The sequence below is a fragment of the Exophiala oligosperma genome (assembly GCF_000835515.1).
Source record: "Exophiala oligosperma strain CBS 72588 unplaced genomic scaffold supercont1.9, whole genome shotgun sequence".
NCBI lineage: Eukaryota > Fungi > Ascomycota > Eurotiomycetes > Chaetothyriales > Herpotrichiellaceae > Exophiala > Exophiala oligosperma.
In genome coordinates, this window is record NW_015622826.1 from 1,595,681 (window position 1) to 1,622,959 (window position 27,279).

The window sequence follows — 27,279 nt, forward strand, 5'->3', positions numbered from 1 at the left end:
TAGCCCTTAGCATTTGAATGGAAGATGGAGGTGCGCCGTGCCACCAGTGCCACTCCAATCAAGAACTGCCCACCACCATGACACCAAAGTGCTTGCATGTGGAATCGCTACTGATGTCAGGTTGAGAACTCCCTCCAACCACAGACGAGGTCGCAGCCACCGCGGATACGGGAACCACCTGTCAATCCAAGTAGGGGAGTCTTCCACAGAGTACCAACAACCAGACTTTTACTCACCAGGACCGAGTATCCACTGTTGACTGTCAAAGAGTACTGCACAGTTGCTGTACAGTATGCAGCTGTTCCCGTCACCAACCCAGCTTCCTTGGTCAAACCTGGCAAGACTTTTCTTTCTCCATCCACGCTCCATCTGAGCATTATTTGCCTCCTACAAAAGTTATGCTCGTATTAAATGGATCAGGATTTTGTCTCCCGCTCCGACCCGGAGCGCCTTTTCAAACCCCTTTTTCCAACGGCTTTTTAGTAATGTTTCGAAGCAAGATCCGGCGCGGCAGATCACCAAGCCAAAGCTCAACGATCCGAATTTGAATCACTGGGGGCTGACCATGCCACACTGGAATGGCGCAACTATGGCAGGCTCGCTTACTGTACATACTATCGCCGAAGTGTCAAACGTCTTTATTGGAAGCTGACGTCCAACATGAGACTTTGCTTGGTCTTTGGCGTGAAGCGTTTGCCTAGCTCTTATCTGTCAAGCACTAGCCACATGTTCCATGTCAGTTCCTCGACGTCAACCCCACTGTATGTAGGGATAAGAGTTTCTGTCATTTACTCATTGGAGTTAATCATGGAAGCCCTGCTTGGTGGGCTGGCGGAGACTTTAGGAGCCTACCAGATGGTCGCTCCAAAACTGACCTGGGCAGCGGCTGAAAAGACGTAGGAGTTGGTGTGCCCTTCTCTTGGGTCGATCATATACCCTTCTCATCGGTACGTCCGGTTTAACAAGGGTTCTCTGATCCTAGCACGATACGAGTGCTCCGAAGCTTTTGCCGTGGCTGTTCACAAAGTGGCAGGTCCCAATCGATCTCTGTCCTTGCATGCTTGTGGGGATTATGATCACGGAAATTTTGGATCGAGCTTGATATCAATGCGACCGCCGCCGTTCGTGGTTCTTTTGTTCATCCTCCCAGCCTGATTCTCGAGAGTCTGGAGTGTGTCCTCTCCATCATGGCAAGCGAATTCAATACCGAGGCTTTCACCCTGCTCGCTGTGGGCGTTCTGATCGTCGCCATACGAACAGCCTCCAGGTTGTCCGTCGCTGGCATCAAGGGATTATGGCTCGAGTGAGTGATGGCGACATTATAGAAAGCTTTGACCTTGCTAATATCGCTGGCAGTGACTATCTTATGCTCTTTGCCACTGTATGTTCAGTCACTTGAATACGTTTCAGTACTATTGCGCTGACATTTTAAGGTAATCTATGGTCTCGAGACGGGTGCTGCATATATCGTCGGCGCCTGGTGGCTAGGCTTAGCCAACAATGGGATGACCGACGAGCAACGGCGCACATTGGATCCCAACTCTCAAGAATACCGTTATCGGGTCAATGGGTCAAAGACGCAGCTCATCGGATGGAGTCTTTACACCTTGCTCTTATGGACTCTGAAGCTCTGCATGATCATTTTCTATCATCGACTAACGTGAGTCTATCTTTACGGTCCTCGCTATACTCGAAATTGCAATGCTAACTGTATATACAGAGAAGCTCTCGACTACATGAAGATCAGGATACGTATTGGCTATGGCATTGTCATCGTCACGTACATTATCACCGAGTTGTCCATCTTACTTGGATGCCACCCTTTCCACAAGAACTGGCAAATCTTCCCCAATCCTGGTAGTGAGTGCTTCCCGTGATTGACCAAAAGTCTACATTGCTCATTTTTATCGCTAGACCACTGTCAGCCCGCGATCTCAAAGATTGATTTGTATGTTACCGTCGTTCTAAACGTCCTTTCCGACGTATACCTACTGTCAATACCAATCCCTGTAAGTTGAAAAAATCCCTCTGGGCTTCACATTTGCTCGCCGCTGACATGGATGCCCAGTTGCTGTGGAAAGCCGACGTGCCCATGGTGAAGAAATTCTCCTTGATCTTCATCTTCTCCGGAGCCGTGTTCGTCATGGCTGCTGGCATCCTACGAGCCGCACTGATTATTGCTGTAAGTTTCCGGACGCAGTCACTCGCACTTGAAAAATAAGGCCAGCGCTGATATTATTGGGCTAGGATCCCATCGGCGGAGCTCAAGCTGCAGGCAGCTGGGCAGTCCGGGAGACCTTTGTTGCCGTCGTCGTTTGCAACTTGCCGCTCGTGTACCAAGGCGGTCGACGACTGACCAAGGCCGCCACCCAGAGTGGTCTCTTCTCCCGGTCGGCCTCTCGCATGGGCTACAGCAAGTCCAGCGAGGAACCCGCCCTCGAAATGTCGGCGAACCGAAGCTCGATTCAACGCAAAGAGTTTGACGCAAGGCAGAAAGAGATGCAACAGGAGTTTCTGGCTTCAGAGGCACCATACAGATTTTCTGCGCCTCCTTGATCCGAAGAGACTACAGTCACGGGAAAAAAGAAAAGAAAAGCAAACAACACACGCGCACCTGGAAAAACAAACAAAAGTCGGGAGGAAACGCTGGACACCTAGATGGTACACACACGCACACACTGCCACGGTTGGGAAATACATCGGTTGGCTTCTGTTCCCATTATACATCGACGCCGACTCGAGATGATGGAACACGTCTGCGTTGCGTCATAAACCTGCCTTATACTATGCTATACTATACTATATACTATACACACGTGCCTGTGAATGAAGAATACGACGAATAATGAATGATATATTGAAAATTTTAAGAAAGTCTCAAACGACTCGAGAACACAATGTGTAATGCTTCCTTCGTCCGTGTCACTTTTTGCAATGGCTCCCCAGTGTTGCCCAAATTTAGTGATGATTCTTTCCAACAGCTTTGGCGGACAGGAACCCGTGTCTTTCGAACTGTGGGGTTAACTTGTTTGGATTGATCAAGTGCACTCAGGATACATTGATCTCTAGTCACGTAGAAGACTGGGGTTGAAAAACACCGTTACCCTCTACTTTCCATTCAGAATTGAACCATCACATCACCACCCTGAAATGTACATACAATGATGAAAAAGGCTGGAAATAGTTGACGTACTGTCATGGTAGAAAGTGCATGATCATTGTAGTCTGAAGGTGTAGACGACATGGGAAAGAAAATGGCCGTACTTTTCTGTCTGGTGGTCATCCTGCTGCTGACTCAACCTTGCGTCTTTGTCATTCACTCGTACAAGAACTTTCGGACGCTTGAGATCCAGGACACCACCCGTTCCAGTTCGGATCCCAAAGGGACTGGATGCGAACCAAAAAAAAAGTGCAAAAAACTTCTTCCACTTTGATTCGAACACTGGTGTTGTCAAATAGGAAGTGAAAACTCTGCCCTCAATCATTGGATTTGGGTTGGTTTATTTTTTGTTTCTTTCTTGTACTCATACAATTGGTTTGGGGGGAAGGGGGGATTTGTTATTGTTGGTAACACCTTCATTGAGCATCCACATTACACTGCGGTGCTACTCGGAATGTTGAACAGAATTCTGGGAATGAAAAACATAAACCCTACCTGTGATCGTGTCTCCGTAGGTGAGGTGCAAGGGCAGTTGTCATTCGTTCATTGCGGTATACCAGTGAATGGCAAGGCTGTACAAAGTGAAGAGGTGAAGCTACAGTTGTATACAGCACAGTCGGATGCCAAGGCTGCGGACGAAATCGCTCCACCTCGATCCAATTCCAAGCTAAACCGCATTGGAAAAATCTTTCAAGCTCCTGCGCCGCTGCTGGTGAAAGATCCAAATCAATTTTCCAGGTCGTACTACCATCCCCCGTCCTTTTCGGCTTCGTCGTTCTTCTTCATTCATTGTCTTCTTAGGGCGTCATCATGGCTTTCTCTCGCTCAGTCACATCTTTACTCCGCACCTCGCGGCATGTGGTCACCCCTGCCCGAGGTGTTAACCCGGTGAACAGAGTCTGGGGTCACGACAGATTCGGAGCGAGAACGTACGCTGCCGTGTTCGAGAGAAACAAGCCGCACGTCAATATCGGTAAGTCTGAGATGTCGCGATGGCCTGGCGCTGGTATTGATCTAACACATGTCCAGGCACAATTGGCCACGTCGATCATGGCAAGGTAAATCTTCCATTCAGTTCGTCAAGGTTGTTTCCGCTCACGCCCTCACTAGACCACTTTGACCGCAGCCATCACCAAGCGACAAGCAGAAAAGGGATTTGCCAACTTCTTAGAATATGGCGCCATCGACAAAGCTCCCGAAGAGCGAAAGCGTGGTATCACAATTGCAACTGCCCATATCGAGTACCAAACCGACGCTCGCCACTACTCCCACGTTGACTGTCCCGGTCACGCCGATTATATCAAGAACATGATTACTGGTGCTGCTTTGATGGATGGTGCTGTCATGGTCGTTGCTGCGGGTGATGGGCAAATGTGAGCAAGATTCAGTATCCAGAGTTTGCCGGAGGAATGATGATTGACACATTTTGTTAGGCCTCAAACCCGAGAACACTTGCTCCTCGCTCGTCAAGTCGGTGTCCAGAAGATTGTCGTATTCGTCAACAAGTGCGACACTGTCGAAGACCCGGAAATGTTGGAACTTGTCGAGATGGAAATGCGAGAACTTTTGTCCAAGTATGACTTCGAAGGAGAAGAGACTCCCATCATCTTCGGTTCCGCTCTCTGCGCTCTGGAAGGTACAAAGCCCGAGCTTGGTGTTCAAAAGATCGACGAGCTCCTGAACGCGGTCGACACCTGGATCCCTACCCCTGTCCGAGACACCGAGAAGCCCTTCATGATGTCGGTCGAGGAAGTTTTCTCCATCTCTGGTCGTGGTACCGTTGCTTCCGGCCGTGTCATGCGTGGTGTCTTGAAGAGAGATTCCGAAGTCGAGATCATCGGAGGTGGCGACCAGGTCATCAAGACCAAGGTCACTGACATTGAAACTTTCAAGAAATCCTGCGAAGAGTCAAGAGCTGGTGACAACTCGGGTCTCCTTCTCCGAGGTGTGAAGCGTGAAGACATCCGACGTGGTATGGTTGTGGCTGTCCCAGGCACCGTCAAGGCCGTCCAGGAGGTTCTCGTCTCCATGTACGTCTTGACCGAAGAGGAAGGTGGAAGAAAGACTGGCTTTTCCTCGGCATACCGACCTCAGCTCTACGTCCGTACCGCTGATGAAGCCGCCGAGTTGGCATGGCCCGAAGGAACCGAAGATACCAGCAGAATGATTATGCCTGGTGACAACGTCGAAGTGGTCCTCAAGACCAACCATCCTTGTGTGATGGAAATTGGTGAACGATTCAACTTGAGAGAAGGTGGCCGAACTGTTGCCACTGGACTGGTCACGAGAGTCATCAAATAGACGAGGACGGCCTTCTGGGACTGAGATGTTGTTTTCCGACCAATCGCTCGATGCACGTTGTACTCACAAGAGTAAATGGAGCATCCTGTACCAAAAAGCGCATGTTTGACTAAGTATGTGAGTTGTGGGCTGTGAGTTGCGAAGATGGGGCCTTGTATACGATAATGTACGACAACGGACAAGTGGTTCTCTCTTACCTGCCTGTTCTCACCCATTTGCACGAAAGAGCCACCAGATCTGGAAATCACGAAGACGGACGTACATTGTGTTTTTAATCTTTACCAATGAGGGATTTGGACTGGCGCACAGAAGCTTTATATCCTCGTACCCACTTACCTTTGTGTGTATATATACCTTGGTATGAAAAGAACTCTCAACTTTTTTAATTATACTAGATCAATTATCCATCTCGTGTATTGCTCATCCGGATCTCAATATACGAGGTATATCCAGTGGTGTCAGTACGTAGTATGGAGTAACGAATTCCTTTCCCTGTATATGTGCAGTACAGTGCCCTGTACGGAGGACCTCCAACACGTTTCTTCGGTTCAATCTTCGACCTTTGTTGGAGGTGGAGATGCCGAGATGGTCTGGGTACATATACCTACCCGGAATGTTCGGGGTTACTCCGTGACGAGGACGGGTGGAAATGATGGTTGTTCCCTTGGCTCTTAGGTTCCTCCTCCGTACCTAGTTCATGGCTCCTTGGGAACGCTTCTGTCGGGCTCGGCAATGTTGGGAAAAATCGTGGGGCTATTCTGTGGTTAGGAGACCAGGTATCCAAGTTCGTAAGACGGGGGGTTGTGTTTGGAGTAGTTTGGAGTTATATTCTAGTAACAGCACTCGTCCACCGTCGGAAGCTTACCCAAACCTCTTTCTATCGTACTGTAACTTGTGTTATACCCCTCGAGAGTTGATACCGAGAGGAAGAATACATCACGCGACCAATACTTGCACTCGGACTTGATTCGACCTCTTGAGAAACCAAAAAAATGGAAGGACGTTGCCAATGTGACGCGGTCAAATTCACAACCCCCAGTCCGACCGCTCTGAAATGGTTCGTCTGTCACTGTCTTGAATGTCGACGTCAAAGTTCTTCGGCGTTTGGGATCACGGCGATCTTCCCGACTTTCGACATTCAACGAACAGCCAGTAAAGGAGGTGAAGAGTTTATTGGGGTGTTTACGCACACCAGGGCCGACTCGGGAAGGGCAAAAAGGTGTTACTTCTGCAGACAATGCGGAACGAGACTCATGCACGACGGAGGAGGACCATTTGTCGCGGTCAAGGGTGGATGTCTGGTCGGGATCAACCCAGATTGTCTGGCGGGTGCCACCCACATTTGGACCAAGAGGGCTCTGATGCCCATACCGGAAGGGGTGGAGAGTTGGCCGGAGGAACCGCCGAGGTGATGAGAAGCAAGCCATAAATGAAAAAAAAGGAGAAGAAGAATGAGGAATGAGGAATATGCATATGGAATTCATTCATGAAGATAGGCCGGCCAATCAAAGCTTTTGTCGTAATGGATGCATGTTCCGTAACAACAACGTATCAACGAGGAGTGAGTTGATCACAGATACCTTAGGAACAAGATACTTGTACCTGTCTGATATCCGTGGTGTCAACCTCCGTAAATGGCAAAGCATTATTACTTGGTACAAATAAACTTCTTGCAAACAAAGAAGAAAGCCGAACACAAAAGCTCAAGAAATGCCACATGGGTCTTTGTATTGCATTTCGTACGTTTCGTTTTTGTGATTGATGACTTTGTACAATAAGTAAGTAGGTTGGTTGGGTGGTTGGTAGGTTCGTAGGGTACGCAGACGGGCCAATAAGCCTAGACGTGCCATGTGTGTTCCTGCTGTGTCCTGCTGTGTCCTGCTGTGTCCTGCTGTGTCCTGCAAGATTTGTGTATGCCTCTTGTGTCTTTCTCTTCCTTCTGATACTCCCAATGTCGGTTAAACACGCTCTTCTAGAGAAGAGCACCCGCTGGGGAAGTTCAAGCCACACGAAAAGTCAAACCCGTTCAACTCGTCGAAGCAAGCACACCAGCAGTTTCCGATTGTGATCCTTCTGCAGCTTCTCTCTCCGCCCTCCGTCTGCGCTTCTCTATTATCATTTCTTTCCGTTGTTGTAAAAGCTTGACTTGTCTGTCTTCAACTCCCTTCAACCAATATCCAAACGAACCACCGATGCCGGCGAAAAGAGGGTACACCCATAGGCCGCCGCGTTGGAAAAAGGGTCTCATCTCAATGCCCAATTGGACGAAACGTGTAGCGATGCCTGAGCACCAAGAAAACGTCAGTAAACCAACCGAATACACAAAAACCGTGTTTTGTCTGTGTAGGCAAGAAAGATTGTAGAATTGCAAGGTTGCATACCGAACCCGGCCCAAAACAAGATTTTGTGAACCATCTTTTGTTTTCTTTTCTGAAAACCCTCTGTCGTCGCGCGTTTATATCTCTTAAAGCACCGCTCTCCTGAGCCGCCGTCGAAGATGTGTTTGTCGGCAATACGGAAAGGCCAGCGAGCTGCTGCGGTTGCGAAGTAGGGAAGGAGTAAACGGATATGTGAACCCTCGTCGTGTCTGGGCTGTAAAGGGTCTCGGAAGTGGTTGGTGTTTGTGACGACGCGAAATAGAAACAAAAATTGGGACGGTCGCTGGCAAGCTTGCCCTGAATACTGCTACGGGGGATACAAGGTAGTAGAACTTTTGAATCCGCAGATGCCAAGGTCAAGCTCTCTAGTATGGAGAAGATGCCTCTCTAATGCTCGGCTGGACATTGGCTGGGAGTTGGGAGCGAGAGAAAAAGGAAAGTGGACCGAGAACCCTAGCCTTGCCAGCCTTGTCTGTCAACTCGGCACAAGACAATGGTCGGAATTGCTCGCGCCTTATTCTCGATCAAGCTATTAAGAGCGACATCAGAGGCTGACCACCATTCCGTCTCACATGCTTGACACGATGAACCGAGAGGTGTACACAATTGGCCGGCTGGATTGTTCCTTGATCGAAGCCGGTGACTGGCTTGCACGCGCGTCCGGATTCTATAAATCGGTCCTCGGAATAGAATCTGTTTGTATTATTCCGTGGTCTCTTCCCCAGATCCGCGGCCTTTCACTGAGATCATGAGTTCACAATCAAGATATAAAAAGATGTTCAATAGATTTTATTCCCAGGGACCTCCTCTTCGGAGAGATATGCTACCCAGGTAATACTCCTACTGGCTTCCCATGTGGACACATTTATACGGGATATCTGACGAAGAAGGCCGATTAATTATTTCTAGCTGAACCTATAGGCCTGTTTACGCGTACGAGGCTATGTGCTAAGATGTCTCCCTATCTTGATGGGAAATCAATTCTTGCACTAGGAGAGATGGACCCTGAGTTTAAAGAAGTACCCCAACCGAGAACCTTCCTTGCATTTTACTTAGCTTATAATGTGACAGTTTCTTCAAAGGGTAGAGCTGCCACAAGTCGATCATGGCAGTCTAGAAGCCGTCAAACCAAGAGTGAATGAGCGCCACACCGCTATGCAGCAGGCTCTCGGTCAACCTCCTCCCGAGATCAAGCAGACTGAACTGCAATACCCGACGAGAGATGGCTCTTATATACGTGCAAAGCTATATCAGCCGGTCGATTTACGCAAGGAGAGATCTCCCCTGATCGTGATGTATCACGGTGGTGGCTTTTGTTTCGGTGACGTCGAAGACGAGGAAGAGTCGTGTCGAATCTTCGTCCAGGCCTTTGGTGCTGTATGCGTATCGGCTACATATCGTAAAGCACCAGAGTTCAGATTCCCCTATGCTGCTAACGATTGTTGGGATTGTCTCAAATGGGCGGCTACGAGAGCTGAAACGTGAGGCGCTGACCCTACAGCCGGTTTTGTCGTTGGGGGCACGTCAGCCGGTGGAAATCTCGCAGCCGTCATGGCACATCTTGCACGAGACGAAAACCTGTCGCCACCGTTGACGGGACAGTATCTAGCTGTTCCATTGCTCCTACCTAGTCGCAGGGTACCAGAACAGTACAAGGAGTTCTACCGCTCCTTCGAGCAGAATAAAGACGCTCCGGTACTGCCGACGGCTCTTCTGAATCTGGTACTACGAGAGTATCGGCCCAATGACGACGACGGCATCTTGTACGACACCTTCAATCACCCAAAGGGTCATATGGAATTACCCCCCGCCTTTTTCCAAGTCGCCGGATTAGACCCGTTAAGAGACGAGGCAATCATCTACGAAGGAATCCTGCGAGAGAACTGTGGTATCCGAACAAAGATGAACATATACGCCGGTCTACCACATTATTGGTGGGCTTCTTTCCCATTTTTAGGGACGGCCAAAACCTTCCGCAAGGATCAAGTCAACGGCATGGGATTCCTTCTCGGAAGGAACTCTGGTTAGAGCAGATTTCCGAAGTCCGCTCTTTGACATAATATCAATTTCGAGTATCTAAACGTACCTGACATTAGAATAGCAGTTGGAAGTGTCAAAGTAACGCAATGTCCGAACGCAAAGTATAGTCCCGGGGGCCAGGGGAGGGGTGGGGGGAAAGGCGAATCGCGCTCAACTACTACATTGGGCGTCAGGTCTGGTCATTCGCCTGGCTCCCTGAGATAATTGTTCACTCAAGCACTGTCTATGCAATAAAACTACCGTCACCGGTGAATCAACTCGGGTATACGTTCATTCCTTTTCTTCTGTGAGCTCTCGAAGCCAGAGTTTCTCGAGGCCGCTCTACTGGTACGCCTGTATGGATCTTCGTTTATACTGTAAGCCTTGTCTCTAGTTATAGAAGTAAGGAGTCTAACTTATTCGGGGCTAAACGTGTTCAGTGGATCGGTTCGTCGTAATGTAACACGCAGCCTCGGACATACCATATGTCTATATTATAGCCCATTTCTCGGGCTCAAAGTATTGCTCGACTTCGAAAGGAGATATCGCACCAATGATATTAGTGACTCGTTTCAAAAATGATACGTCTTTCCGAGCCATCGTAGAAAAAACTGTCGAGTAATGAGTGAGACCATTTGAATCGTGATAGGTTTGATTTCTACGTCGTCCTTTTTAGGTCATCTGCGTTGAAAGAAGTCATGATAATAACGATAGCCCCTAGAGCCTTTTCCAGAGTAGCCTTTTGGATTCCTTTCTCAATCTCTAAAGTGGTGATATTTGAGCCATTCAATAGATAAAGAGGTATTTTTTTCGTTAAACTTGACACGGGGTGTATGGACAAGCCGGCGGATTATTGTTTGTTCGTAACATGCCAAAGGGAAGAAACCATTTATCCCAACCTTCTTCACTTCCGTCTGGCTGTGGGATAGTGGTCAAGTTCCAGTTCTTCTCGAGGGTCACTACTTGAGAGAAGTCTAGAGGATCAAGGTCAGGATAAGAGGAACCGAATCGAGTACCTATACTCACGATTATAGTACTGTTGATCGATGCAGTTATAGCATTTCAGAGTATCATTCCCCAGGAGGACAGTATAAATATGGTTTGGAGTGCCGAAGTTCTCAGGACTGAAGATATCTACATAAAACAAGCTAGTCAGCACATGGAGCGCAGTGGATTGAGTATGCGGAAGGTACGTACCATTTTCATCAAAGGTGATGGTAATCAATGTATTCTTCATGAAGGCCGGATTGCTCAGCATCGTGTCCATGATGTAGCGTAGGTCACGCGCAGCATAGCTAACATTCGTGTTGTGGGCATCGTTCAGGAGGTTGGGTGTGTAGTACATATACTGAGGGGCGTCCGCCCCGAGGGAAACGTCGCGAGCAAAATGTTCCTCAGCATTGACGATATTCTTGCAGCGAGAGGTGTTGTTCCGAATGTTATCAAAAGACATGAACGGGTTGTGCTTTCTGTGGAGATATGGACGGTCAGGACCGATCACGCCCAGCTTGAATTGCGACGAGGAGAAGTGCATACCGGACGTAATTTGTCTCCTTATCGATCGAGTAAGGGTTGCATTCTCCGTTTGCCAGAGGCTTGTAGCCCTCCATGTAAGCTCTCCAGGTGATGCCTTTTGTCCACGGTAAGCCGGGGTCCGTTTGCATAGCTAGGTTCGAGTGACATTACCCGCTGGTTCAAACAAATCAATCACACTCATCTGGGTTGTGTTGTGGTCGGCGTCAGTATAAACACCACCGGCAATGGTGTTTGATATCATGGTAATGTAGTTTGGCTATCAGATGGTCTTAGTCTGTCCACCGCATCGACGTCTGGGTCACCTTACCTGGGATGGATGTGTTGTGCCTTCAATCCCGCCGCTCAGTCAGCACAAATAGTATGCGGGACCGATGTATTGGAGAGTTCTTACCATAATAACTGCCAAGTGACATTCCCATGGTAGTTAGGTTCAAGAAGTAGGGCTCGCCAAAGGTGACATCCTTGTTGTTGTTCTCAAAGACCACGACCACAAAGCCTTTTCCGCCATGTCGGGTCAGATTCCCATAGGTAAAACCCAGGCATGGAACTCACGATCGAACCATTTCCCCTTGGGAGGGCTGGTCACACTCCGCGCGAGATCAACGAGAGGCATGGCAGTGGCCAGCGACAAAAAGGCAAGCAAAGCTGGTGTGAGAAGCTTCATTTTGTGTTCTAGATACCGAAACCAGCTGCGAGCAAATGAGGTTGGTCCTTTATGGAATCCACGGGAATGCTGAGTGAAGTGAATTGAACTGATCTGAGGGACAAGTAATGTCCTCTTTAAATACCTCTTTCCTACCACTTCAGCCTGGCCCAAACGAAAACGTCAGTCCAAAGGAGCCACCTAGCACGTGTGAACATTCAGTCTTTTGATTGAAAGCATTTTAAAATCCTTTGTTCGTTTTCCATATACTGGAGAATCTCCCAGCCGATGTTCCGTTCTGTCTCGAATAGCTTCGAGCCTACCTGGGGCCGTGTAGAGAAAACGAGTGTATCCAGCTAGCTTGAAACTCCACATCGCTAGCCAGTTAGAAAGACGAGAATATAAGCCGCTCTTCGACACCGAACGTGAAGATCAACTGTGCGGTCTTCTGCTGTCCTCGGTCCCGTGGAGTTATCTCCATTCGCTCCCAGTTGGCCCTTCCTCCGCTCTGAGCCTCTATTTACGCTCAGTCTCATGATAATTCACGAGAACCAGCGGTTCAAGAGCTCTTAACTAGCTATGTAGGAATAGGTAATCGGCTCAAATTGACTTGAAATCTAAGGCACGTGAGATATAACTTTAGGTGAGGTTCGCCAGAATAATCAATTAGGCACGTGGCTAGATAATACCGGATATCACGGCCAAGTTCGTCGCTAGACACCTACAGGTACGCGTCACCTCTACTCGTAGAAACAGAGAAATACAAACAGCCAATACTATTGATTCAAGTTCCACGTGCAAGAGCTGGTGAAAGCTTCCCAAAGCTTGTCAAGGCTTATTGTAACCTCTAGCTACCTTGAAGCTCCTGGAGTGATCGAGCTAGAAACACTCAGGGTGGGGCGAGACATAAGACTCTATCGCTTCTCTAGTACTAGAAAACTCTTCGGTGTAACCCTCGCTTGGTTGTACCGAAGTTTTTTGGCGGTTCTCAATCTTTCTAGTCTGTTTCAATCAGATATATACACAATGCCAGACTTCCGTATGAATTGCTAATGATAATCGAGAAATTACCAATTGTCCTCCTCATTGCCCCACAACTGGACGCGTCTGGTCTGAACCGAATCCTCAACAGTGGGCATAGTTGGGAGTTAGTCACTAGGCACGTAGTATGTCTCTATGGCAAGAAATTTCGAAAGTTTTGTATCATCTTGCTGATCATTTTTCTTCGTCCATAGTAGCCGGTGACAACTCGTTCTCGAGATGGACGGCTCTTGCCCCAGTTCTCTGAGCCTCGGATGGGCTCCGAATGAACAAGGCACAGATCAGCGACAGTCCACCGAATGCCATGGCACTCAGCCAGACGATGTGAGCGGCATGAATGTAACCGCTCTTCACCGCCACCTGGCACAACTCGATGATTTCCCCCGTGATATGGGGTACCGCCTGATAGGCTTTGGCGGTGTTTGCGGCAGCTGCCTTGATAAGCTGAGATGTCTCCGACTTCGGAAACCCGGTCGTGGCCACGACTTGTTCGATGTTATGCGCGAGACGTGAGGCATAGGTGTCCGCGAGGATGGTGCTGTAGACCGCCGTTCCCACAGCACCACCAATCAGACGAATTGTAGAAAGAATCCCCGAAGCAATGCCACTGTTAACAGCTTCTATCAGAGATGAAAGACACAAGACGAAGAGGCTTCAATACGTACATGTCGACTTGATTCTCGATTTGGAGGGAAATGATGACAAACGCTAGGAACAATGGTTGGTTGACGAAACATGACAGAACCGACACAGTGGCGACGGCTTGGGTGTTGCCGTTGACTCCCAAAGAAGCCAGAGACCCGATAAGAGATATCTGGATGATCAGACAGAAGACAATTACCCATCTTTCATGCTTGACTCTGGAGAAAACCAGAACCAGCGAGATTCCGGCAACTAGAGATTGTCAACATCAGTGTGGATGCAAGAGCAGGTGTGCAGGGTGGGATGGCCGACTCACCCCAGGTGCCCAAGTTCGGAATGGTTGCGTAGGCCCCACGCACGATGATTTTGCCGGCCGGGACAAACAGGAGTGCCGTTATTCGCGGCCAGATTACAGGCACGCTGTAGTAGAACATTCCGCTCACGAAGGACACCGCCAGGACGACGTCGAAACTGATACATGTGTCAGCAATGCTTCTTAGCCGGATCCATCAAATGCCTACGAGCGAACGTGAACAAATAGCCGCGGCGGCATCAGGGGCAGCTTCGACTTTGTGAAACATTCCCATATTCCAAACACGACCCAGAGGACGAGGCCGAGGATGAGCGGCACGAGGGTATTGGCCGATGCCCAGGGGTAAATCCCACCACCGAAATTGAGACCCACGAGAAAGAGGACAGCAGCTGCGGTGAAGAGTAGCAATCCCACAAAATCAATCTCTCTGGCCAGCTCGAGGCGGCGTCCAGCGCCGTGGTACTTGGTGTCGAAATTGGGTGGATGGTAGAAGAAGAACAAAAGGAGAAAAGCTACTCCTGCCCACGCCGTCATGTACCAGTAGGGAGCTCTCCAACCGAGGCTCAAATGTTCCATCATGCCATAGGCGATGAGGGGAGAGATTAAGCAAGGTAATGCGCAAACACATCCAATACCTAGCAGATAAGATATCAATTATTCATCGTATGGGAGGTCCGTAGCGAGAACGGGCTTACCAATGAAGAGAGTTCGTTTATTGTAGGGTACCAGTTCCATCAGGCAAGCGTAGTAGGTCTCCTGGATACCTGCTGCGAAGCCAAAGAAGACGCCGCTCACTATCATTTGAGGAATGCTCTTTCCGGTAGCACCAACTTAGAAGTAGACGAAGACATTTGTTAGAGAATGGCACTATTTAGCATTGATCGGGCCTGTCCACTCACTTATTGTTCCTATGAATGCAATGGCGCTACCGCACAGCATGAAATATCGTCGGCCGAAGATATCGCCTAGGCGGCCAGCCACACTGACCATAACAGCAGCGCAAAGAGACCAGGATACCGATATCCACGTGTACGCAGGATCTGGTCCGAGATCCGCATTGATATACGACAAAAGGGAGCCCGGGATGAGGAGTGTATTCTCATAACATATCACCTGAGAGAGCAAGGCCTGTCCATAGGTAAGTTTGGGGCCCAGCTTCGTTGCAGATGTTTGTACTCACAACGAACGCTAGGATTAGCCGCCCAGTGATTTTTTCATTCTCAGGCTGACCCTCTGCACGAGGTACGATGATCTCTGGCTGTTTCTCGGGTGATGAGGACTGGATGGTATGTTCTTCGACGTGGTCGACGCGACCGGCGTGCTCCGCCATGACTATCTTGGTGCTATTTGGTACCATAGTGAAATGCTAGACCAGTTGAATTTCTTGCGCTGGAACGACGACACCTCTCCCCTGACTTTGGTCTATTTATCCTTCTTGTCAGTGACGAACCCCACCGCGTTCTGGCCGAGACATGGGGTTAGCAATTGTTCAACATTTCCGGGGTATGGTTTACGGAGGTAAGAATGAACTCGGTAAATCGGTTGTTCGGTTGAATGGACGTAGTTTTCGGTGGCCCTCTGACCGAGGTTCTGTTCAAGCAATAGCAATATCAAAACAGAGTCGCAGGGAGCTGACGACTTGGGATGGGCTCTGCCGAGGAACCTCGAGAAACACTTGACCCAAAGACTCATCTGTGATCATCAACACAAATCGTATATGAAAGTGCAACCTTGTCATCTGAAGGTCTTGTGGCCACTCGGCCACCACTATTTCAACCACTTTTTGCCTTCTCACACAGACAGCGTCGCCATTACCACAATGATCGAACGAATCCATCAGCCAGATCTTGACATCCCGCATTCGGATGTCACCATTACGACCAAGGTACTCGACCTCGTGACAATCCACGGGTCGAATTGCAACAACCTCCACCATCCGCCGATTGAGGGCGTAGAGGTTGTCCGCCCCGTGCCATCTCTCAGTTTTCTGCTCGAACATCACTCCGGGCAGAAATTGCTGTTCGACCTGGGCGTCCCGACAGATCTTCGAACGCTGGGGTCAGAGGTCGCGGACCGATTGAAGAAGGTCGGCCACCAGATCACAGTCCAGAAAGACGTGGTCGATGCTCTCGAAGAGCACAATATCAAGCGGGAGGACATCAACGCAGTGATTTGGAGGTATGCTTGAGGCTGGTCATGCATAGTATTCCTGCGAAAGCTGATCATTGGACCGCAGCCATACTCATTGGGATCACAAGGGCAACATGGCACTGTTTCCTCCATCAACGACCTTAATCCTCGGACCAAATGCCCTGAAGACCTTCGTTACCAATGGGGGCAACTCAGGTGTGGGAGGGATTAACGAGCAAGACATCAACGGCCGTAAAGTCAGAGAAATCGACTTTGATGGCCCCGAAGTACTGCGAATCGGATCATTGCGAGCCGTGGACTACTTCAATGACGGATCGTTGTACCTCCTCGACATGCCAGGACACAGCGTCGGCCATCTGTGTGCCCTCGTCCGTACGACAGCAGGTGCGGAGTCGACGTTCCTATTCCTCGGAGGAGACAGCGCCCACCACTGTGGAGAAGTTCGACCTTCAGAACATCTGCCTCTGCCCGACTCGATCCTTCCCAACCCTCTGCCGTCGGTAAATCGTGACATTCCCTTTTACCCCGGTACACGTTTCGAAGACCTGAATAAGTCTCGAGGCATGCCCGCCAAGGGTCCTGTATGGCGCCCGAAATGGGGTCAGGACTTGGCTGAAGCAATTCGTTCCATTGGCAAAATGCAAGAATTTGACGGGCAGGAGAATGTGTTACTGCTCCTGGCGCATGATTCCTGTGTAAGATATGCCAACTTGCCTTTATTTCCCGAGTCTATCAATGACTGGCACAAACGAGGGTTGGGCCGAGAATTGAGGTGGAACTGGATCGCTGATATAGAGAAGGGGCTTTCGAAGGAGTGTGTATGTTAGCTGTCGGCGATCTAAGTCAGAAGTCACGATGAGCACCGCAGAAAGTCCACTGTTCTGTATTTGCTCATGTTAGAGCCTTATGATTACACGAGCGTACCGAGTACATGGAGGAAGAATTCCGAACCGAGAAATCACGTCACGTGGTATATACATTGTGTCACGTGAAATCCACCTGCGTTAGAACCGAAATGCCGAAGCCTCGGTTGCGTCTCTCCTGACAATTTCTAAGGCCCAGGCAATCGAACGGCAAGTATGAAGGCTGTAGCTATCTCTTCCTCCCTCGCCATCTATGAGATGGTTCGTCCGTCATTAGCTGCGCTCCGATGAACCGACAAGACAGTTTCGCCGAAACACCTCGCCTCAAAAACAAATGGACGAGGCACATGTGGCCGATACTAGCCTTGTGTCCCAGACACGCGGGCGTCGACGAGCGAGAATAGCTTGTCGCAATTGCAACTCGCGAAAGGTGCGGTGCAATGTGGCTACTATTGGGCAGCCGTGTGCGAATTGCTCACTTGACGGGGTTCAATGTCAGGTCGCTCCCCGCAAAAAGCGAGGGTAAGCCAGCCATCAGGCTCATCTCACAATCTTGATAAGGCTAATGCCACAGAAACAGAACCAGGGTTGCCAGCGCGGACAATTCTCATTTGACCGTCCCCTGGAGTCCTCAGTCACAACTAGCTGTTTCTGAAGGTGCTGTTCCACGACACAACGTCGACACTGAGACTTCCAATCAAACTCCATCACGCTCGAGAGCTGGTCCTGTGCACTCACACGGCGGCTCTCCCGCGTCTGTCAACCGCGCAGCTTTGTCATATACAGGTAACTCTCTCTTCTGAACCTAGTCTTTGACCAGTTGACACCCACCCAAGGGGCATCTGCTAACCTCCGACAGGGGACGATCATGAGACCGCAGGATCCCTGGGCGAATTGCTGAAAACGACCGACTCATCTCAGCCTGTCACCTTCGGACCACCGTACTTGGTCCCGGGATATACGGTCAAGGAAACACCGGCTGAAGAGCTTGAGTTCCTACGGGTCAAGGGTGCCTTTTCCATTCCACCAAAAGACGTCTGTGACAAAGCGGTGCTCGCCTACTTTCGTAATGCTCACCCGCTCCTGCCTGTCCTCGATGCCAAGTCGTTCTTGGATTCATATTCGAGGCGTGGGTGCCAAGGTGTTCGTCTCATTCTCTTATGGAGTATTCTCCATGTCGCTGCCAGTGTGAGCGCCCGTTCCCGTGCTCCGCCGTGGCCATCGTTACCATCAACTGATAGTAGCTGATAGTTTTTGCCTCTGGACGTTGTCAAAAGGTCTGGATTTCAGACCAAAAAGGCGATGAAGGCTGCAATGTACCAGCATGTCAAGGTTCGTACGCAAAAGAGAGGTTGCCTCAAGAATCCTGTTATTAACACGACTCGAAGCTGCTGTATGACAACAACCAAGAAAGTGATCAATTGGTCTTGGTGCAGGCTGTATTGATTCTCGGTTATTGGCATCCCGACAGCCAGGATCGCTTTGAAGCATGGCATTGGACAGGGATCGCGATATCCATGTCTCAGTGCATGGGTCTCCATCGTTCTTCCGTTGGCGACAGGCGTCGGGCCCCCCTGCCCGCCGATAGGGTGCGTACCGTCCGGCGAATTTGGTGGTGTTGTCTCGTTCGGGATCGATGGCTCGCGTTCATCAAAGGTCGCCCGATGAGAATCAACTTGGAAGACTGCGATGTCCCCTTTCCGGAACCATCAGACGTGGCTGACGATCTCGATGGCATTCCCCAAGAAATCAAAGGCAAGTGTCTCGTATACTCATCGACTGTGGTAGGCGAGCTGTGGAGCAAATATGTCAGACTCAGCATTCTACTCGGTCGGATCTTGCGATTACATTCAAAGGAAATCTGGCGAACCGACGAAGCACAAATTCGGAAGAACGAATCGGAACTGCAAGAGTACAACACAGCACTGGCAACATTTGGTCAACGACCACCGAATCAATATGAACAATTCTTCGTCTGTCAAGTTCGCATTCATTATGAGTAGTTCCTGCCCCGAGATACAAAGATTTCTTGCAAGGACTTTTACTAATGGGCATGTCTAGAGCCATCATGATCATGCTTCTCCGACCTTACGTTCTTGCTCATCCCAAGAATCCAGTGGAGGAAGTATCATCTTCATTTCAGGTTGAAGCCACTCAAAAAATAAGGGCGGCTGCGAACAATATGAACAACATTCTTGAAGAGATTATGAGTTTGGATCTCGTCGAGTTCGTAAGTCCTGCAATGTAAGTTCACCTCACTGGAAAGCTTTGTTTCGCGATACTATGATTGATGCGAGAACAGTACAGCTGACGGGCTCTAGTATATCTCCTCTGATACTGGCAATGCAAATGCACCTGCTGGACTGCAAGTCGCAGACTCGTTCAATATCTCGTCTGGGTCATCATAGGCTACAGCTGTGCATGATGTTCCAAGCGGAACTCAAAAACACCTACTGGGGTGCCGATGGGGCCTTTCGATTGTTCCAGCAAGCCCAAGAGAAGTTAGCAAGGACTGCGGCAGAGCGAGAGGCTCATAAAGCCACGACATTGGTCGATTTATCGAACAGCACAGAATTGTTGCATCCTGAGGCTGTATCCACGACCATAGCGCATACTACTTCCAACGATTTCAGCCCCAGCGAGATGCTGTTGCCTTCCGTGGACGATATTTTGAATTTCGATTTCACATTTGCCGACCCACAAGACTTTCCCATCAACGACATTGACTACTCGTGAGTTCCTGCCAAAACCCTTAGCTGAGCTTGCATGGCTGTTTGGACTGACCCACGTGGCTTTGTGATTACCAGTGACAACGGCTCTGATCTTCATTTAAACTCGTTCCTGGGCCTGGACGAATTCAACGAATTCGTGGAGACCAGTCAGGCTGTTTTCCCGACATAAATCCATTCAATTTTGGATTGGCAAGACGTTATTATTCATACTCCCTAAATCGACGAATACTGATGCTGATCAATAGATGTGGTATCTAAAAGATGTGCATCTCCCCAGGATGAAGTATCAGTCTCCCATTGGGGTGTTAGACCAATGGGATACATACTGCCACGTTTGTGTAGCTGCAAACACTCCCATCCGAGAAGTACTCTCCAAATTGGTCTAGACGAAAGCTTTCAGCGGTGTACGGAAGTATGTGCAACGGCACACTTCACGGGCGAAAGTTCCAACCTATTTAGCACCTTTCTTGCGCAACTGCTCGATCAGTATCGTCGGTATTCGAATCGTTCCACACTCGACAGCAGTTTTGCGACGTTCATAGCTCCCATCAAAGGGCATACGCACTGGACGTCCACCTTCCACAGGTTTGGCGGACCGCAACCATTCGGCGTACTCGTCCGCTTCCTTCTTCACCTCATCAACCGGTCGAAGAATGGCCGGGTCGAACATCATGACCAGATATCCGAACCCACTGAGCCCGTCTGGTCTTGCACTGCTGCCTGCAGCCATTCCCAGCAATTGAATCATGACGGCCAACCCACTGCCCTTGTGGCCGCCCCAAACCGTCATCGCGCCTTCAATGGCCAAGGCTGGATCTGTCGTCGGCTGCCCCTCTTTGGTGTACGCCGCGCCCTCCGGCAAGCTGATCCCGAGTCTTTGGGCACGCATAATCTGCGCGTGCATAATGTTACTGGTACCAATATCCCATATCACCGGCCGATCCTTTTGAGAGGTAGGAAACCCTATACACATGGGATTGGTGCCGAAACGAGCCTCGGCAGCACCTTCAGGCGCGACCAAGGGAGAACAGTTGGAAACAATCACCGAGATCAGGTCACGCTTGGTGGCCATCTCGGCATAATAAGCCAAATTTCCGCTGTACCAGAAATCATTGGCGCCCACAATGGCGACACCGCATGATTTGGCCTTTTCAATCGCCAGTTCAGTGGCTCTGTGAGCCACCAGATAACCCACCACGTTGTTGCCGTTGAGCCTGACGGATGATGGACCTTCGCTGGTAATTTCAATGTCCTTTGAGGACTTGGTCTTGCCAGGACTTTCTTGGAGGTGATCAATAATGCTCAACGCCCTAGCCAGTCCAGCCATGGGACTGCCTCGGCACTCGGCGTCGACCAGATGTTGCGTGATGATCTCTGCGTCGCTGGGTGAGTATCCTCCTGCCATTTCAAGGGCGGCTTGACACACTCTGATCGCGTCTGGGATGGGAAACTCGGCCATGGCCACGTCGTCGGTCTTTTTTTGACTACCCATGTTTATAATAGAAAGGATGATGCCGATTGTGAAATCAAATAAGAAACAATTGAAGTAGATTTTTTTGATGAGATTCCGCCCAGATTAAGTTGGGATACTGAAAGTACATATACATTCTGGCATCTACTAGGTATTCGTCGAGCCCCTCCACGTAGTAAACAGCGCAACTTTTCCCCCAGAAACTTCGTTCTGTGGGGAATCTATGAGTGAACGATGTAGTAGTATGTGCTGTCGTAAGACAGTAGAAAGTCGGTCGACCGGCTGTTCGGTTGATCTACCATATTTCACCCCCCGAAGATCCTTCAAGATATGGTGTCTTTAGATCATGCGCGGCTATTGAGTCCGTTTTGCCTCGGAGCCCTCGTCATTTTCCCTCTTTTCAATTTCTGTACCAACTTCGTAGGTACGTGTGGTACTTCTACTCTGTCGTAGACAGCGGCTGCTGGTCTTCGCTGACCCATTCTCACTCAAATCATCAATTACGGCCCACTACTCTCCTCCAATGCCGCGCCCGTCCTCCTCGGAGAAGAGCAGGTACAAACTTCTGTACTCCTTTCCCTGGCACAAGGGGCTCGCTTGGGCCCGCTTCCAGATGTCTCTCATCACCGGCGCCATGACGGACTTTGCATTGACTTGATGCATCAGTTCGACCGTCATGTCAGTGGCCTCGGTCGCCAGGTCAAAGCCTGGCCCCCCATCCGGACCACTCAAGAAATCTTTGGTGGCCGACGAAGTAGGCTGGATCCCCTTGATGGGACACATGTACAAAGAGTTCCAGCACATGCCACTACCCGCATTGATGACATCTGGTAAATGCGTGAATAAATTAGCTTGAAAGTCGAAAAAGAATCGCAAAGACAAAGAGAAAAAAACATATGTAGGGAGCGAGTTCAATTGTTGTAGTCCCAAGGGAAAAAAAACTCACCAGTTAGAAGTTTAGGATCCAGACCATAACGAACACCGATGTTGATTCCCTCGCACAAGCCCACGTAGCTCACCATCGCAACGTAATTGTTGACGATCTTGGCCGCGAGTCCTGCTCCTGGGCCACCGCAGTGGTAGACGGCTTTGGGGTCCGAGAAGGCTAGAACGACGGGTTTGACCCGGTCGTCGAAGAGTTCTTTGGAGCACCCCACCATGCAACTCAGTTTCCCACCCTCGGCTCCGATCATGCCTCCTGAAACGGGACAGTCGACGAAATCTCCGAACCCTGAGGCGACGACTTGTTTGGAGACATCCAACGAGCTCTGAACGTCCATGGTCGAAGTGTCGATCACGAGTTTGGACCTGTCCCGGACCCCGGCGGCCAGGATACTCGTCGACGGGTCCGAAAAGACTTGTGAGACTGCCTTGCCCGGTGGCAATGATGTGATTATGACGTCCTAGATGAGAGACGGGATTGATCAATTGGCATTTGCCGTTTGGCTGTTTCTTTCCCCTTGTCCTCAGAGGGGAGAGGGCGAGTACACAACACTCACACATTGTTCAGCTACCTCTTTGGGGCACGAAGCTGCTTCCACAGGTCCGAGAGATTTAGACTGGCGGAGAAATCTTTCGACCTGCGAATGATCGACATCGCAGACGACCAACTTTGACCCCGACGGCATCTTGGCTCGAACATTGAGTGCCATGGGGAATCCCATCCTTCCAATACCAATGAAGCCGTAGTTTACGTTCGGCATTCCTCCAGATTCCCCGGTCTGCATAGTTGAAGAAGACATCTTGCGGGTCGACTTGTTTCTAGATGGTTGTATGTGAGCGTTCTGTTGGGAAGAGTTGACGATCGTCTGATTGTTGAAATCGGATGTGAGCAACGGGAGCACGATGAGAAACACTCAATTACCAGTTGATATTTTCATCTGATTAAACAGCTTCAGGGTTATAAAGCAGCAGCTGGAGTTGCAATCAGAAGCCGCGCGACTTCAAGTCCGTACCGAGCCCGACGACATCTTTAAGGTGCCGTCACCCTATCTAGAGCAGGCGTCAACCTGACTTGCCCTTCAGTCTAACCGAGGTCATGAAGAAAGTTTTCCTATCGGTCGTCATTGCTGTACAGAACCAAGTATGCATTGTGCCGAGAGTACAAGTAGAAAGTTGAAATGGTCACTGGATGAAGAAGGATAGTCCAAATAAAGTGGATCGGTTTCTCGGGTCTTCGGCTGTTCGGCTGCCAAATACCCCTGTTGGTGAAAACTGAGAACGTATGGGGTATGATTTTGAATGAGGTTGACTAGGTATTGAAGCTATAGAATGACCGTGTATATACCTAGGTAGGCAATTCGTAGTACTCATACTCAGCTTGACCATGCCACGTTCGGCACATCTTCCCATTGAGTCCATTGGCTGTCCTCACAGCTTTGTTTGCCCCTGTTCGTAACATGTCACTTCATCCCAGGTACCTTTGGGGGGCTACCTAACCTGCCTAAACAAGTTCAACCCCAGCTCCAATGCACCCATCGTCGATATATCTCAACGACGAAATTCGGCACCCGTGCCTCAAGTTGACGTAAGGTCTCGTTCAACCTGGCCTCTAACTGCTTGATCCTTTCCAAACTTTCTCTGGTCGAGTTAAGGAGCTCTCGGTACACTCGTTGGCCGGCTCGTGTGTCGACAAACGCCAATTCCTGGTCCACGAGTTCACGCTGAATGGTCAGAGCCGTTACGGGCAGCTTGTGTCGTAGGACTTGATCAATCAAGCCAAGACAATCGGTCTGTCCGCCTGTTTCGGTCATTTGCAGTCGCCAGTAGCCGGCGCTGGCCTGGAGCATGGTGCCGAAAAACTTGGGTTCAGACTTGAGGGCGCTCTCGTGCTTGAGAGATCGCCCTGCTGGTGGATCCGTCCAAAAGTTCGTCGCCACGGTGATGGCGTTGAAATTTTCGATGCCGGTAAGGTCTTGGAGGATTTGTATGTTTTTCAGCGCGACCCCGCCGACCCGCTCGCTGCGAACGTCGTGCAGGTAGATGATACCCGTGAGGTTGGTCTTGTGCTTGTACATGGACGTCAGATAGAGCGCGAGCTCTTGGAGGCGATCAACGTCGCTGACATCTGTGTCGTCGAATCCGGGAGTATCGATCAACTGGACTGGCAATCCTCGATGTTCCATGTTGTAGATCTGTGGACTCTTGGTGATTGAATTGAGCTGGCTGCCGGCCACGGCAACGTCTGAGCCGATGCATCGGTTGATAAAAGTGCTCTTGCCCGACCCGGTAAGGCCAAGAACGGCGATGATATTCCTGTCCTGCTGGGCCATTGCCACGGTTGAAAAAAAGCAAAGATCGCCGTGAAGATGGAAAAGGTCGAAATGGATGAATTGCGTCAGTTTACTTATTAAGCTGGCCTCTCTATGATATGAAAGGACTACAATCGTTAACAGTGCGGTCAGGGTTTGTCGTCCTCATATAGGGGAGAGAGAGGAATTGGATGTACCAGCTTGGCTGCCTTGCCAACTCATCTTCAAGGCGTCAACCTTACCTAGGTAGGCACCTACATGATACTTCGTGGTCGAGTCCCAGACTCCCAGTGCTCCCCATTTTGACCGCCTGACTTATCTGGGCCTCGGAAGTCTTTTGCCGTGACTTATATAGGAATGGCGGTAGTCCATCAGCTCGCTTACCTTGCATAAAAGGTCACATTAAGGGGGCAAAGAAATGTGCCCAACTGCCGTCTATCCCTGATTCTATAGCTTGGACTTGCGGCTCTGCTGGAACCCCCACGAGTGTTAGCGGGCAAATTCAAACCTTTTTAAGCAAGTTGCATGAACAGGTGTTCGCCGTGTTTGTGAAACACCAATCTTGCAAGTCTGCGAAGATAAGAAGCCCGACTTCACGTGTCCATGGTGGTCACCTTGGTAATACTATTGGCGTATGGCTGCATCCCAATCTCCTTCTTGATCGATTGGACCAGGCAAAATGTTACAGTCCAAGATTCTAGAATTCCCGAGAGGTGTGACGTACGAGCAGTACAATTAGAACCACCCAAAGTCCTTCGATACCATGCAAACTGTATGGGCAAAACTGCATTTCATGGCCACAGCCGGCACCGCCTCGGTAAGAAGTGACACAATAATATCATGGTTGAAAGGAGAAATGGGCTTTGAAGAGGTTAAGATTCTGCCGCTGAGTATTCGGCTGTTCGGCTGATGAGTTGCGAGTTGCGGTTTGCGGACTGGGGTTTCTCCGGCTCGTCTACTACTTATTCTACACAACATTCATTGCAAGATTCTCGTTTTTTGGTTAAATCTTAAAACTCGATCAGCAATACTGATCTGTGGAGACTTATCGGAAATGTCAGAGACATGGCTTAAACATCGTGACGAGCTGGTAGGTGGATGGAGATGTGTGTCCTATGGAGTGTATGATAGAGAAGGGCCAGATGCCAAGTTGATTTCGAAACCTCACGGGGACAACCCCTTGGGTCGAAGTTATGTCAGTCGCAACGGATATCTGGCCGCACATCTCGCTGCGCCTGATCGGATCACGCAATTCGATAAGGATTCCAAAACCCCTTGGGCCAAACGGAGTGATGCAGAAATCGCCAACGTCGCTCGCGGATTGAGCATGTATTGCGGATACATGGAGTTGTCCGAGGACGACAAGGGTCTGTTGTGGAAAACCAAGGTCGAAATCGCCAGTGATCCAACCCGGGTGGGAGGATATCAAACAAGGAGGGTGGAATACGTGGAGGAGAACGGGAAGCATTTCAAGATTGTGAGGCCAGTCGACCCGATCTTGTTCGAGGTAAGTGGTTTTTGCTTGCTCATGGCAAAGGCCGCCGTTATGGATTGTGTATTTCCATAGAAATATATCTGTTGACTAACCGACACTCCGTCTAGGATGGTTCCCAAGGATGGCCAGTCTTGAAATGGGAGAGAGTTGAAACTGCGTAGCAATATTGGGATGAAGAAGAACACCTCCGCCGGTGCCTTGTATTGACGAACGATACCGTGCTTGATGGCACATCTAAGCATAGTGTAGGACTTGCTATAAATTATGGATTAGGCTCAACATCGAAATCGAACGATTCATAGTTAAAGATAGTGCCCTATGAAGCCTTGAGTTTTAGGTGAAGGAGTGTCTACACAAGAGACTGCCCATGGGGACTGAGCTCTAGGATCCGGGTGCTTATGAGGAGGTAAGTTCTAGGCATGAGGGAGTGCCTATAAGGTTAGGGGGGGGGCTCTCCTAGTAAAAGAAGTGCTATTTTGTTTTAGGTAAGGTATAGTACTAGCCTTGGCGTTGTGCGTAATCCATAGGTAAATCTCTGTGAAGTACTGGACGGAGTGGTAAGTCCAGCTTCAAAACAGCCTTTACAATTATCGCTGGGACCATGTCTTGACTCAATGTTGTATCTCGATTCTTCGTGCACCTTCTACACTCTTACGGCTACACATACATAGTACCGAGTTTGGTGTGTTGGCTAGGTGGTTTGACACCTGTCAACACCTGGAAGCCCAGGAGATGGCTTAGCCTAATGAGCCTCATGATCTTCCATCAAAGCTGCTGTCAACCTGTCTCACAGAGATGGATTACGACGGTATTTTGTCTACGAGTGACTTCTGGACAGGTCGGAGCACAATGTACCGAGGAGTGCCATCGAGTTCCACACAAAAGACAGCAAAGCCGACACTCGAAAACCTGCAACATCCACAAAGCATTGGAGACTAATCATTTGTGTCCTTCCATCCTACGAAACACCGACTTCCGCACCCATATTTGTGCCCTGGTATAAATATATCGTGGCCAATGTTCACCTCAATCTCGTTGCCTACACTCTGTCATAAGCTCACTTCATTACGGATCAGTCTTGACGTGACCTTTATGTGGACAAAGAAATCTGACAAGGCTGGGACTTCTGCAATTATGATACAAATGTCAAAGCTCGTCTCTCCCTCTGGTCGGTGCAACAAGCCTCCCGGAAGATCTTCCCCTTATTCTGAGTATGATTGATGATCATCTACGGAGTACCTCAAAAACCACAATTAGGTGGTTCAAGTAGGTCATCCCAAGTT

At 49.6% G+C, this 27,279-nt stretch overlaps 6 protein-coding genes across 7 annotated transcripts; 4 read left to right on the top strand and 2 right to left on the bottom strand.

Annotated features, from left to right (window-relative positions):
• The first annotated feature begins 1,021 nt into the window (after positions 1–1,021).
• Positions 1,022–2,848, top strand: PV06_09139. Of its 2 annotated transcripts, XM_016410556.1 has the most exons (7): positions 1,022–1,303; positions 1,357–1,381; positions 1,434–1,660; positions 1,721–1,860; positions 1,915–2,009; positions 2,069–2,182; positions 2,248–2,848. In XM_016410556.1, the coding sequence occupies exons 1-7, from the start codon at positions 1,188–1,190 to the stop codon at positions 2,554–2,556; spliced, it is 1,026 nt and encodes a 341-aa protein (XP_016259578.1). In that variant the 5' UTR covers positions 1,022–1,187; the 3' UTR covers positions 2,557–2,848. The 2 variants fall into 2 exon arrangements, with proteins under 2 accessions (XP_016259578.1, XP_016259579.1); XM_016410557.1 differs by lacking the exons at positions 1,022–1,303; positions 1,357–1,381 and having other exon boundaries at positions 1,410–1,660.
• Positions 2,849–3,897: 1,049 nt separating this feature from the next.
• On the top strand, positions 3,898–5,847 carry PV06_09140 (translation elongation factor Tu). Its single transcript, XM_016410558.1, has 4 exons — positions 3,898–4,133; positions 4,190–4,218; positions 4,271–4,533; positions 4,594–5,847. The coding sequence occupies exons 1-4, from the start codon at positions 3,971–3,973 to the stop codon at positions 5,459–5,461; spliced, it is 1,323 nt and encodes a 440-aa protein (XP_016259580.1). The 5' UTR covers positions 3,898–3,970; the 3' UTR covers positions 5,462–5,847.
• Positions 5,848–8,994: 3,147 nt separating this feature from the next.
• On the top strand, positions 8,995–9,867 carry PV06_09141 (uncharacterized protein; the record flags this gene model as incomplete). Its single annotated transcript, XM_016410559.1, has 2 exons — positions 8,995–9,280; positions 9,341–9,867. 2 exons carry the CDS (start codon positions 8,995–8,997, stop codon positions 9,865–9,867), a joined length of 813 nt encoding a protein of 270 aa, XP_016259581.1.
• An 804-nt stretch (positions 9,868–10,671) lies between these two features.
• On the bottom strand, positions 10,672–12,058 carry PV06_09142 (uncharacterized protein; the record flags this gene model as incomplete). The annotated part of the gene is made up of 8 exons (XM_016410560.1): positions 10,672–10,832; positions 10,885–10,992; positions 11,056–11,327; positions 11,395–11,488; positions 11,545–11,650; positions 11,702–11,721; positions 11,786–11,890; positions 11,947–12,058. The coding sequence occupies 8 exons, from the start codon at positions 12,056–12,058 to the stop codon at positions 10,672–10,674; spliced, it is 978 nt and encodes a 325-aa protein (XP_016259582.1).
• A 1,194-nt stretch (positions 12,059–13,252) lies between these two features.
• Positions 13,253–15,390, bottom strand: PV06_09143 (uncharacterized protein; the record flags this gene model as incomplete). Its single annotated transcript, XM_016410561.1, has 7 exons — positions 13,253–13,685; positions 13,744–13,972; positions 14,037–14,191; positions 14,242–14,668; positions 14,729–14,863; positions 14,933–15,161; positions 15,214–15,390. The coding sequence occupies 7 exons, from the start codon at positions 15,388–15,390 to the stop codon at positions 13,253–13,255; spliced, it is 1,785 nt and encodes a 594-aa protein (XP_016259583.1).
• A 462-nt stretch (positions 15,391–15,852) lies between these two features.
• Positions 15,853–21,361, top strand: PV06_09144 (uncharacterized protein; the record flags this gene model as incomplete). The annotated part of the gene is made up of 10 exons (XM_016410562.1): positions 15,853–16,211; positions 16,270–17,002; positions 17,547–17,569; positions 17,628–17,833; positions 17,907–18,235; positions 18,299–18,379; positions 18,436–19,046; positions 19,109–19,291; positions 19,369–19,779; positions 19,855–21,361. 10 exons carry the CDS (start codon positions 15,853–15,855, stop codon positions 19,946–19,948), a joined length of 3,030 nt encoding a protein of 1,009 aa, XP_016259584.1. The 3' UTR covers positions 19,949–21,361.
• Between the last annotated feature and the right edge of the window lie 5,918 nt (positions 21,362–27,279).